At 38.2% G+C, this 13,802-nt stretch overlaps 1 protein-coding gene across 11 annotated transcripts in view; it reads right to left on the bottom strand.

Annotated features, from left to right (window-relative positions):
- Positions 1-13,802, bottom strand: part of GTF2I (general transcription factor IIi) — an 86,556-nt gene that overhangs the window by 56,489 nt on the left and 16,265 nt on the right. For 10 of the 11 annotated variants that reach the window (XR_009933883.1, XM_062507290.1, XM_062507292.1 and 7 more), the window contains 7 exons: positions 13,032-13,166; positions 12,488-12,671; positions 12,269-12,297; positions 11,179-11,236; positions 10,454-10,497; positions 9,277-9,294; positions 9,111-9,188 (listed from right to left, as the gene is read on the bottom strand). Coding sequence is in view for 10 of the 11 variants with exons in the window: in XM_062507290.1 (XP_062363274.1) it covers positions 9,111-9,188; positions 9,277-9,294; positions 10,454-10,497; positions 11,179-11,236; positions 12,269-12,297; positions 12,488-12,671; positions 13,032-13,166 (546 nt within the window). In the remaining variant the exon portion in view is untranslated. The remainder of the gene's footprint in view (positions 1-9,110; positions 9,189-9,276; positions 9,295-10,453; positions 10,498-11,178; positions 11,237-12,268; positions 12,298-12,487; positions 12,672-13,031; positions 13,167-13,802) is intronic. The other variant, XM_062507287.1, reaches the window with a different exon arrangement.

Genomic DNA, 13,802 nt, shown 5'->3' with positions numbered 1-13,802 from the left:
GGGGTGGAGGTTGGGGGAACTCAAAGGAATGTTTCTGAATAATGCATGAGGGGCTATGAATATGCAACAGGCTGATGAATTTAAGGGGTGTCTCCAAAAAACCAGGTGTGCTCTTGGGTGAATGCCAAGCAGCCAGCCTTATAACCTTTTGCTTTATTGTTTGTCCCTTATTGTCTTTTATTAAACTTTTTAAATTTTACCAGGAAAGTGAACCTCATTTTTCACGCCGCTCACAACAACTCTGGCTAGGTACAGTTAACAGCTAGCCCGGTAAATTTCCATGAGAAAGAATTATGAGAATGAAAATCAGTTTGCATAACAATCTATTCTTGTAAAGAAAAATAGGTTGCACCTGCATAAACAAGAAATCTAACCCCTGAGAAAGAGTGAACAAAAATATGTAAACTGTCTAGTAATAGAGAGGTTTGATGGACATGCACCCTGGCCATTTACGGACCAATAAACTGAGTTTCAGTGTATTGTTAACTATTTGGATTGTCTTAGCTTGCTATGCAACATGTAACTAGAAGTATGTATTCCATCACCATCTGCTGAAACCAGGTGGAACAGTGTTCCTTATCTCTTCCACTTCCTCCAGGAGATATCTCCTGTTAATGGGCCATTGAGTCCCACTGCAGGACTGACAAAATTCCATCATCCCATTGGGAGATGCTCCACCCAGGGGGAGGAGCCAAACATTTCCTACCTGGGTAAAATCTGAGATTTGGAACATCAGAGCAGCCTTTTTCCACTGGATCCCAGAGTAAAACCAGACCCTTCTATAACATCACTGGGTCTTCAGAGGAAAACTACACCCTTCTACAGGATTATTGCTTCAACAGAACCACATCTGTCACTCCACGAGCACTGCAGCCACCACTTACTCAGACTGCTCCCAACACCCTGACTGACTGATGGGGTGTCAGGTTGTATTCTGACTCTTGTCAGTGTTTTGTACTTTTTTGAGTTACTGTATTTTTATTTTAATTTTCCTAGTAAAGAACTGTTCCTCCTATTCCCATGCCTTTTAATTTCAAAATTATAATAATTTGGAGGGAGGGGGTTTACATTTTCCATTTCAAGAGAGGCTCCCGCCTTCCTTAGCAAACACCTGTCTTTCAAACTGAGACATGAATTTAACACAGTGCCTTCTGATATCTCTATAAAAATATGAGCTATGCAATAAAGATTTGGCTTTTCTGCATGAAGGAAGGAGTCATCTGTTTATACTGTGACAGTGCATCAGCAAGAGAATTGTAAGTTCCACAACAGAAAAGCTACTGTTAATTAGTAAGGCAATGAAATATTCTAAACTCTATTTTATCTGCACAGTAAGAAAGAAAATACAGAAATGACTGTTGTCACAATCAGACTTTGTTAAGTATTTCAGTCAACTGAAAGTAAATAGAGAGTATCAAATAAGTCAATATTTAAGTATTAAACAAAATAATGATAATTAGGTGGTTACAATAATGCTAATGTGAACAGTTCTGCCTAATTTGATTATTCAGATTTTCAAAGATATTTAAAATGAGCAGCATTTCAAGTGAGGAACCTTTGCAAGGTTCTTCACTTGACACACATTTCTTTCAGCAGGTGCTGCTTAGATCTGCTCCTGCCACTTTTCTTTGCTGGGGGAATGGAGGAAAAGGAGCAAGGCAGAGCCAGAGACACTGGTGGTCCTCCAGGCCTCACCAGAAAGAATTCTCATACCAATAGTGTGATCTGCAATTGTTAGGGGTGAATCGGAATAGAATATACCCCCCTGGGTGTGCTGAAAACATCTTCATGGGACTCAATTTGCTTTTATTTAAATTAGCATATTCAGCAGACGCACCCAGTCAGGTTTGTCATTTCCTGAGAACTCCTGTGAACATGCAATTATTATAATTCATAAGCCACTGACACAGAAGTATGCATCTCACTATAATCAAATATCCCAAAATATGCACATAGTTTTCCATTTATTCCTTCATTCAGAAATCCTGACAGGATTGTTTTACTCACATATTCTGCAGTATTCTCTGTATTGCATTATCTTTGTGCCAAATACATGCTGTGACAGCAATAAAGAAGGGAAAAATAGCAGTCTTTCACAATTTAAACTTGAAGAAATACTCCTCTAGTTAAAAAGATAAACTTAGTAGCCTTAAAGCCCTTGGGATTAAGCACAGATAATTCACTCCTTTTGTCTTTAACACTGATAAAAACTACAGTACATGTAGTAAAACAATTAAGTTTTTTAAGGTGCCCACAACAGATTATTTAATGTTTATGTCTCAGAATCTGAACTTCAGATCTGTAGGCAGAGCTTAGCAGTTTCACCTTGAACAGCCAGCTTTGTTACACAGAACAGACACTTGGGAATTCTCTCATACTCAGACCAAAACCTGGTCTTTCATAAGCAGATAAATACATGACAGATCACTCCATCCAAAACACGTGCTTAGTCTGGGATTCAGCAATGTTGTGGTAACTCTGTAGGAGATGGCTTTTGGCATAAACTGAAACACCTGAAATGCCTGTTACAAAGAGGTGATTTTTCACATTCTAACAATTCCATTAAAAACAAGAATAGATGTCATTCCCTCAACAGTCACAGCTATTCCTTCTGCCTACCCACTCACACACCATTTACCTACACTGATTCCTAGCCTTTCAGCCTCACTTTCTAATGGATTATGTCCTAACATCCTAACACTATACAGCCAAACCTGTGCCAGTTGGCAGAAGGAATGGATTTATCACCTCATGGATAAGCCAGCAATGCTCACTTTTCTGGCCTTTTTATAGGCTACCCATATAGTATCAATGTGAAGTAGATGTGATTCCCTACAGGTAGCACAACATTGTGCTGAATACATTTTCTGGAATTTCTTGGTTTAAGATAAAATCTGTGTACTCAGAGTTACATGCCAGTCTAGCTTCACAGCTTTAGCTCCGTTAAAATGGACATTACATCTAGTATTCTGACAGATCTCAAAAGGAGAAATATTTTCTTGTTAGAAACGTATTACAGTACATTCATTACTTTTAAGATTTTAGAGTGAGAAAAAATGCAAAGTTTACAATCACATTTCAGGCTTTTTATTTGTAGAAATCTTTTTTGTAGATTTTCAGTCTCATTCGGGTTTGGATGAATGTCCTGTATTTTAACTGCCTCACTAACTTTGTCAAAAATTCCAAAACTGACAGCACTGTTCAACTACATGGTGTTTTAAAGAGAAAAGCTGCTAGGCAGTTTTTTACTCACTTTTAGGTGTTTTATAAACTGAACCAGCCAATTCACAGGACAGACTGTCTACAGCCTTTTCCTTCTGCTTCCATTTTTCTTCCTTTTTACTTCAAGGCATCAGTGGTACTGAAGACCTACATTCACAAAATTTACAGGGTAACATGCCACTTTTACAAACTATTTTGTTGTAAGTCAGCAAATAACTCAGTTCTATATGGGTTATGCCTCCAAAAAACCCTGCTTTATCCTATGATGATAAAGCACAGAGCACTCACCAGTAACTTTAGAGTCCCAAAGATTTGTTTTTATACAGGACAAATGCGGTATTCCCAAATCTGAAAATACATCTGACTCTGGAGAAGTGATTATTTAACTCTCTAGTTTTTAGTAAAAGTACTAAATTATATTTAAACCACTAAACCAAGAAACAGCATTTTCAGTTAGGTTTCATCAGCTAGTAACTGTTACTTATAGATAAAGTACATGCAGAAATATTAGCTAACATAGCTGGAATGATCCAGGATGTGTCACTTAAATTTGATGATCAATACTCAGTCCTTTTTCTCATTTAGTCAATCATCAAAATCTGTACCTTTCTTCCAGAACAGGCTGTCTTTGGTCTCCCCCAAGTTTAACACTGCAGTAACCTTCATATTTATCCTGAACACTGGAAAAAAACACCTAGTGCCATAATGCATGTACTAGTTTGAAAGCAAACCAGTGGGAGATTCCAAGTGAGAATTACCATTTAATAGGAAAATTAAAATAAAAATAGAAAGCACTGGCTTAAAATGACAGTGTCAGGACATAACCTGACACCCTGCTGGCCAGGGTGGTAGTAGCAGTCCAATTAAATGGTGGCTGCAGTCCTGTTTTGGAGTGATAGATGTGCTGCTGTTGAAGCAGTGATCCTGTAGAAGGGTCTTGGTCTTCCTCTGAAGAGGAAGTCCAGTGGTGGTTATGGAGGTCTTGTCCGCTGGGAATCCAGTGGAAAAAGGCTGCCCTTGGTGTTCCAAACCTTGGATTATATCCAGGTAGGAATGCTTGGTTCCTCTCCCTGGGTGGAGGATCTCCCAATGGGATGATGGAATTGTATGAGTCATGCAGTGAAACCTGGTGGCCTATTAAAGGAGATAGCACCCAGAGTTATCAGGGAGAGTCACGGAGGAGAAGAGGAACACTGCCCCATCTTTTTTTATGAAAATGGTAATAAAATACATACTTGTGGTTATATGTTGCATTGTAACCTAATTATCCACCCCTTATTCTATTACCATCTGGATCATGCTCAAATCAACACCTTCCTTAAAATCTACTTACATATATATACATACACAATGAAACCTTATACAGAATTCTCACTCAGAATTAATTCTCCTTGTGGTAAACAATAGGTTTACCCATCTTTCTGCACTACCCACCAAATCCTTGAGCAAAAAAAGTCCCATGGCTAAGTTTGCCTTTGCCTGGAGGTCGGACTAATTCGAACAGTCTTTCCTAAAATACCTCTCATGTGTACCACAGGGACTCTATCTCCATCCACTGTCTGCAAGGGTTCAGACTGGTCAGGACCAGCTATATTGATGGAGCCTCATGAGCTGAACATCCACGTGGCCTTTGCTAAATTCAGTTCCCAGTATTTGAAGGTCCCCCCACCAAGTGCCTTCAGGGTACTCTTCAGTAGTCCGTTGCACCGTTCAACTTTCCCAGCAGCTGGTGCATGATGAGGGATGTGATATATCCACTCCATGCTCTCTGGCCAAGGTGTTTACGAGGCTGTTCTTGCATTGAGTCGTGTTGTCTGACTCGATTCTCTCAGAGGTGCCATGCCTCCACAGGATTTGCTCTTCCAGGCACAAGATGGTGTTCTGAGCAGTAGCATCAGGCACAGGGCAGGATTCTAACCATCCAGCGGTGGCTTCCACCATGGTCAGTACATAGCACTTGCATTGGCAGGTTTGGGGAAGGGTGAGGTAGTCAATTTACCAGGCTTCCCCATACCTACACTTTGACCATCATCCACTGTACCACACAAGCTTCACCCGCTTGGCCTGCTTGATCACAGTGCAGGTCTCACAGCTGCACCTGTGAGATACTGTCCATATTTAGGCCTACCCTTGGTCAGAGGCCCATCACTATGTTGCATCTCTGCCCTGATGACAAGAGACATCATGGGCCCAGAGAGTCAGAAATAATTCTCTTGTGCTGCCAGTCCAGATCCACCTGTGATACTTTCACCTTGGCATCTCAGTCCACCTGCTGGTTATTACAATGCTCTTCACTGGCCCAACTCTTGATTACGTGCACATCCATGTGTTGAACCTTCACAGTCAGCCTGTCTACCTGTGTGGGGATGTCCTGCCAAATCTCAGTGGCCCAGATGGGTTTCCCTCTGTGCTGCCAGTTGGCCTTTTTCCAGCAATCCAGCCACCCCCACAGAGAATTAGCTACCATCCATGAGTCGGTGCAGAGAGAGAACCTCAGCCACTTCTCTTGTTTGGCAATATCCAAAGCCAGCTGGACAGCTTTAAGCTCTTCAACCCAACTTGATCCACCTTGTTCCTTGGTAACTTGTTCCATCTCCTCGTGGGGGCTCCATACAGCAGCTTTCCACTTCTGATTTGCACCTACAATTCAGCAGGGACCATCAGTGAAGAGGGCATATCGTATTTCAGTCTCTGGTAGCTCGTTATATGGTGGGGCTTCCTCAGCACGTCACTTGCTCCTCCTCTTCTTCAGAAAGATAATCCAAAAGTCTCACCTTCAGGCCAGTTTGTTATAATTTCCAGAATCCCAGGGCAATTAGGAGGTCCTATCCAGGCTTGCTGTATGATCAGAGAGATCCACTTGCTCCATGTGGTGTAGGTGGCATGATCACACACAGAATCACACATAGAATGACTGGGTTGGAAGAGACCTCCAAGATCATTGAATCCAACCCATGCCCTAACACCTCAACTAGACCATGGCACCAAGTGCCACATCCAGTATTTTTTTAAAACACATCCAGGGATGATGACTCCACCACCTCCCCAGGCAGACCAGGATTTACTTCTTCTTGGTAGGTGAGGACATTGAAGTGATTTTGATGATTACCTCCATCACGATTTGGCAACATTCATCTTGCCACTTGACTGCTAGAAACTGAATTTCTTGAGCAGGTCCCTTAACATTACCTTGCATAATGGCAAAACCAGCTTTCAGAAGAATCTGGATAATCTTCTCTCCTTTCTCAAGACCTCCCCTGAAGTTTTAACCTAACACAGTGCACTGACAGAAAGCTACCCCTTATTCTCTGTCAATACACCCATATGAAGTTTCAGTCGTCTTACTGTGTACTGCTAAAACAATTCTAAATTTAGTAATTTAGTATTAACTCATGGCAACATCCAAATGGTGCAAGCTTCTACCGAGATGAGAAGAACATCCACCTACAGATATAATTTTCCCTCTCTGATTAACAGGAAGAGTTAGTGTGCCACCCAGCACCTTGACCAGCATTAGAGATCTTTGAGAGGAAGTGCTTAAAATAAAAATATAGCCATGAAATTTTATCAGGGAATAATTTTCTCCAGGATGCCCAAAGCAGATTGCTCTTCTCTAACACTTGCTTCCTCTCAGAAATGGATAAGCCTGGCTTTTGCTGTAGGTTATTTTTAGCAAAATTTATTCTCTTACCCGTTTTATTTTGTAGCACATCTCTCCAAAGGCAATGCTGGGGCAAACTATGTAATTCCTCAGGAACACCCCTCAGAATAAGTGCACTATTTGAAGGTTCACTTCTTGCACAGCACCACCACCCACACACAAACACCTATGTGACTCCAGAACTTACAGTACTCTTTATATAGTTTGTGCAACCTTTGGCTTGAATCAGAATGGTAGCTATTTGAAGAATGAAGGGGAAGCTGCTTTACTTGCCAAGTCAGCATGACTTGACATGAAAGAGAAAGCATCTCTTTCAGCTCACAGCACCCCATCACTTCTAACAATATACTCAGTTCAGTCTTGTTTTAAATGTAATTTTGGACAACTACACTGCAGGTGGAGAGGGGGAGTTATTAATTGAGCATGACTTTATCAGAAAGAGATATATATTTCTCTTCATCAATCAGAAGATTTAAATTTAGAGTTCTGTGAAAGACAATAGAAATCCCCTCTGTCAAACGTGCTTAGATTTCACTCTGGAAGCATACTGCATAACTTGGATTTTTCAGCTCAGACAAATGCACTGCAGTGCAATGAATACTATTTTGTAAAGAAGCTGTTTCAGTGCAGACTCTATTCAGATGGCATTGAGTCACACTGCGAGGTATTGGCAAAATTCTGACATCATTTGTATGCGTGAAATGGAAAACCACAATGGGGGTGAAAAGCAAAAGGATGAGAAGACTTGGAGTTGGAAGAACAATGATCAGATTGTTTTCACACCAGTATCTACTTTTACTACATTAAATCATGCCTGTAAACCACTAATTTGCCTAGTCTGTAAGCCTCCAAGGCTAGGCAATGTACACATATGAAGAGCAGATAATCTTAACACCTCTCCAGCTCTGCACTCAAAGGGTGACACGTTGCTCTGCTATTGTGGATATGTCTCTGAATGGTGCTCATATGTTACTTGAGATATGCCAGGATGAAAATATTGATTCCACAACACCATAATCAGTTATTAAAGCACATTAGAAAATAGTCTCAAGAATCTTCATGTCTGAACACACACAAAATGTTATCTCAATAATACATAATATTACAAAATGAAGGGATGTGTTGCTTTGCACTTTACTGTTGAACATGCAGTTTTCATTGAGAGATGTGTGGCAGCTTGCCCTTGTTTCTTTGTACTACTCAATTAACCTAATGACAAATACACATAGGTTGAAATTATAAATTTAATGTTTTAGTTATCTTATATTGCTATTTATCACAATCACAATTTCTTAATTACTATTCATGTCAAAATAAATAAAAAACCATTTCTGTTTTCTCCTAGCTGAGGTGAATGTGTTACCTGGATACAGAGTGGTGAGGCAAAGCAACTGGAAAACAACTTAAAACGTACACAGAGTCTGAGCCAGGGGTTTCATAGATATTATTATGCTTTGTCCACATAATCACAGAATCACAAGGTTGGAAGAGACCTTCAAGATCAAGTCCAACCCATGCCCTAACACCTTAATTAAACTATGGCACCAAGTGCCACATCCAGTCTTTTCTTAGAAAAACACATCCAGGGATGGTGACTCCACCACCTCCCAGGCAGACAATTCCAGTACTTTATGACTCTTGTAAAATACTTTTTCCTAATATGCAACCTGTATTTCCCTTGGTGTAGCTTAAGACTGCCTTTAAATAAATAAACCTTTCAATACATAAACTTTTCAATACAATTTTGACACATATTGGTCATTCCATACAAGAGAAGTGACTGATACATTTCCAGTCTATGACTGGAATCAAGATATGATGTACTTTATATAAAAGTTACTGAAACTTTAAACTAAAGAAAAAAATCAAGCAGTGCTCTAGAAAGCATCATTATAAAGGTTTCTTTCCTGTTTAACAAAGTCATTGGAGTTACAGAGTCTGCATACTGTACCCTCAGAAAAATGCATCAAGCAGTTCAAAAGACTCCTGGAACTTCTTCAGACCAAACATACACATCTGGGCTTGGGATGAAGTTGTTCTTTAGGTCTTATGGTATTCGTCATAATAACTTAAATGATAGGCAGCATGGAAATGCTGTATCCTAAGAGAACTAAGTAACTGCATGTTTAATGACCAAAAATTAGTAAAAAGAGAGTCATGGAGATATCAACACTTAGGAAACTAATCCCTTCCTAAGATAAACACATATGAAAATTAGCATCATTACCTGAAGTACTAAATTGATAGTAGTTAGGATCATCTCTTTCCTGCTTCATTGTTACGGTTGACATTTTGGAAGAAATTCCTGTAGAAGCAACAAAGGAATCAAAATCAAACCAGTAATATCCAGATTCTTAAAATAAAACAAACGAACAAAAAGAAAAAGCACTCACCAAGATCCTCGCTGGTCTCTATTAAAAAAAAGGAAATAAAGAAGGAAAAAAAAGGAAAACATATCATTACACATCTGTTGAGCTAAAACAATGGTAATAAAGTGACCTGCTGGTTTCTTACATTTCCATTTGGTCACCTCCAGAAAGGATCTAGGATTAAATAATCTCCCTACAAACTAGGTTTCCCTGCACATTTTGCCCCAGATATGAAGAATACTTTTTAAATGGGCTCCTTCCTCTCTGCATGCTAACAAAGCAAAAAATATATTTTATCACTCATTGTGCCTGAAGTCCTGGAAAAGCTCCTGCTCACTCTTCTGTGAGAATTAGTTAAAATGCCTGGAAAACAGCACTGGAAAGAGTCTGGGACTGACTTGGCAAAAAGTTCAAGTTAATCCTTTGTGTATATCAAGCCAAACATTAACCATGGAGGGTGCCTAAACCACAAATTTAAACTTGTGAAGCACAAATAGCAAGAGCAAAAAGCTGGACTACATATAAAACCTTAATTCTAATAGGAAAGTGAGCAGTGCAGCCCAACCCAGCAGAAGGGAAAGTCACCAGTTCATCTCCCAGCACACCTGCTGCCTCTCTGGGTTTAATGGGATTATCCATGCTTTTATTTCACAGCATACACTTAAGTATTACTCTGCCACAGTTCACAGTGCCTTGGGGAATCATCTGCTACCAGCAGAGCAACTTAGGAATGCCCAGCGATTTGTAAATAACAGATAATGTATCTTGTTATTTATGAACTTTTAATTTCTATTTTAATTAGAAAATGCTTATTTTTTTTATTTTCAGTATTTTAGGAATATTAACAAATAAACCAAGATTTAGCTTCCCATTAGGGACAAATATCTCGAACAAAAATAACCCAACAAAAAAGAAGAATATTTCGTCTCTAAATAAATTTAGTCTACAATGTATTAAAAATTTCCTCCCTCTTGAAATGGAAGCACTTGGTTAGGGTTCAATATTTGATAAAAACTCCAACTGAAAAATGCACAGTTTCAAGGAAAGAAAAGCCTCGTCATCTCATAAGGACATCTTTTTGCTACTTCTCTTTTTTTTGGAGCTTTTTATCTTTGTTTCAGTTCAGCCTTCTGAGCAGAATCTGGCTTTTTTTTTTTTTTCCTGTACGTTAAGGCAAAGCAAGCAAAAATTTGGAACATACCCAAATCCTTATCTGGTTCCGTTTTCACTTGAACAGGAGTACTACTGTAAAAATAAACAAATCAAACAGAATGGCATTATTAAAAACAAACCTTAGATTTCTGGGAAGTTCCTTAAGCTTTACAGCTTGTTAAGTAAAAACAATCTCTCAGAATTTTTTCTAACAACAACAGAAAATTTTAAAACCCTGCATATTGGCTTATCTGATTTTTCACAAGTAACTTGCCAGCAATCTCTTATTCCTACATTTTTTGAGGTATACACAATATTTATATCATGTTTGGCATGTAAGGAGAGGCAAACACAGAAGCACAGAAAACTGATCCCTGTTTTCACATTAATAAATTATTGATGTATTAGAGATACAGTATCTTCATTTACTAATTTTTGAAAGATCACTTTTTTCAAATTGAGGGGGGGAAGGAAACAACATTACATCTGCTGTACCATAAATCATGGCAAACTTACTCCTGACTAACAGACTGTGAATTAAGAGCAACCACTGGACTAACTAAACCTTTGTCATTTGTTGAACTTGTAACCATTTCCTCACAAATAATGATCAAAAGAAAGAACAGATTAAGCCTCATGCTTTTTATAATGCCAAGCAAGAAAAAGTTATTCAAGGTCAGCTGGGCACAAAAAGCACATTAAGACAAAGATAACAACATGAAAATAGATGGTTGATTTAAAAAAAGAAAAAAATCAACATTATTTTAAATTCACCTTCCACACGGAGGTATAACTGAATGTGAAGGATGTGAAGGATCTATCATATCAGGTCCTGAAAGTTAAAAGACAGTATATGAATTTCCTGTACTCCATTTACTTTAAACACTAATTGAAAATGTAACATTGATTTCACAAAGCAAAAGCCTGTTCACATTTTACAACTATATGTGCATATTTTCCTTATTCACGGATAATGAAAGATCCCATTAAACTGTATGTAGACACAAACAGCTCACACTTTTAGAATGTCACTTGGCACACTGAAAACCTACCTTGTATTTTTGATAGAACTATATTATTACCAGACTCTCTAAAATATTCCATCTCTAGTCCTCAACCTGAGTATAGAAAACACATCTGTAATTTTACTCATCAAGCATCAACTTCTGGCTCTTTTACCTAAGAAATTAAACTTTTCCTTTCTGACTACATTCCTACAGAGATTGCTTCATCATTTTCATGAAATAAATCCTCACACTTATACATTTAGCAAGTAAAGCAACATGATACCAATAAAGGAACAGGAGAAGGGATTTCTCCTATGCTAGAAATTAATCTCTGTAGTTTTACAAAACCCACTCTAGCTTAAAATTTTTAATATATTGAGGATTTCATAGGAACTACAAGACCTAGGCACTTCAGAAGATTAAATTACTTTTTAGAACGAAAAATAAATGCCAAAATCAGCTGGGTAGTGGAACACAAGCACTAGAAACTCTTGGCATCTTCTAAAAACTGCAAGGAGTCCTTCATGAGTTCCCTTCTCATGAGCTCACTTCATGAGTTCACTTCTCCTTCCCCTATGATACTATATGATCCACATTAAATTTAAATTCAGTGTAAGGACAAAGAATGAAATAGAATGAACTTGAGCAAAAGAAAAAATGAAACAGAATAAATTTCATCTCTATTGTGTTGCTCCTGGCAAATGTCTAGGGTTATAGCTCCATAAGTAAGGCAACTTACAGTCTAGAAATTTCTGCATAGCTTGCCACTTTATTGACATGATCAAATGTTCTATATATTGCTATCTAAACTGAAATTCCAATCTTCTTCTGTTTAGTCTGAATAAGCATTAACTTACCTATGTGTTTCATTGGTTCAAGGAAAGGTCTGTGTGGAAATATAGGAAGAAAAACTCAGTTTTAGCAAAGACATTGTTAATTACTTGGTAATGCATATTACAGAGAAAATTCCTGTTTAAGAGAAACAGTCCGCAATGTATTTAATTAAAACTGAAATTAATTTTACTTAAACACAAAACCAAACTGGACATATCAGCACAAGAAAGAGAGCAAATAACCTGTTGATACTAAATGAGATCTCTGATTTGTTTTCCAAAATCCATTTCAGGGTAGAAACATCATAATTTGATGGATGTTTAAGTGTGAGTCCTCTGGGCAGGCCCTGCACTATCACAACAGACTGGTTCTTCTGAATCTCTTCATATGGCACAGGTACCATCACTGACTCTCCTAAAGCTTTACCTAGGAAAAAAAGAGAAGGTTGTTTTGTTGTTGAGACTGCTGAAGTTAGCAAAAGGATGAGTCCCTCATAAAACTTTGTAACTTTGGATAGGACTGGAGCAAAAGCAAAGTGTGGATGGAAATATTCTCAGAAAGCCAAATACTGCTGGCACAAATATGCACTGTGCAATAATCTTAAATCATATCCCACAAAACACATCAAGAAGAAACACTATTTGTGTATTTTTTTGAAATGGCTACTCAAAGTTTCTAAAGATAGCGGTGTAGTTGGAAGGCTAAGATCATGCAGTTTTTTCCCCCCAAACGGAATAAAAAATTTAAAATCTAGAACAGCTCTTTAGACAAATTTAAATCACCCACCATAGCAAAAGCAGAAAAAGTCCTCCACAGACTTTCTAAGAGTCTCCAGGTCCACAGTATCTACTATCTGTCTGTTTAGAGGTAGTGTAGTCTTCTTTTTCTGCAGTTCTGCAGCCCTGTCCTCTTCTGAAGCACCTGGCAGTTATTTATAAAAATAAGACAAACATAAAATAGTAAATTATTAGAAGTGCCTAGTCCCTCCATTTTATACTAGAGATTCTCAAGAAGGAATCCTGCCAGGAAATTGTAAGAATTTACTTGTATTAGAAGTAAAAGCACTTATCTACGTACATAAACAATGATCAAATTTAAATTTACACCGAACTATTATATCTTCCCTACAATCTTTGCAAATAACACCCCCAGAAGAGTATGAATGACAAATCAAGAAACACATCCAAGGAGGTTGTTTTTGCCATGAAAAGGTAGAAAACACTATTAATTTCACGAGAGGATAAGACAATAAAAATAACATGCTAAACTGCCAAGAAAAGGACTAACAGAGTCACCAATAAAAAGGTAAAATGCAAGTGTGAAGGGTCCCATAGCTCTCTAGTGCTGTGCATGACATCTTATGCAGAAATTCTATTACATCCCAATTTATTTATTTTGTATGTGCTTCGCAGAACATTTTACAGAAGGGATCTGACTTTTGCCATGACAGCTCATCTCTTTCAAAGGACATTTTAAGTACACACCTCTTAGTGCTGAATAAGAGGAGCTACAAGCAAGCCATCATCACACAAAACAGAGAAGATTTCAGCCCTACAT

The sequence above is a fragment of the Cinclus cinclus genome, chromosome 22 (genome assembly GCF_963662255.1).
Source record: "Cinclus cinclus chromosome 22, bCinCin1.1, whole genome shotgun sequence".
Lineage (NCBI taxonomy): Eukaryota > Metazoa > Chordata > Aves > Passeriformes > Cinclidae > Cinclus > Cinclus cinclus.
Note: the sequence above shows the minus strand (reverse complement) of the source record. Positions and strands in the feature narration are given on the sequence as shown.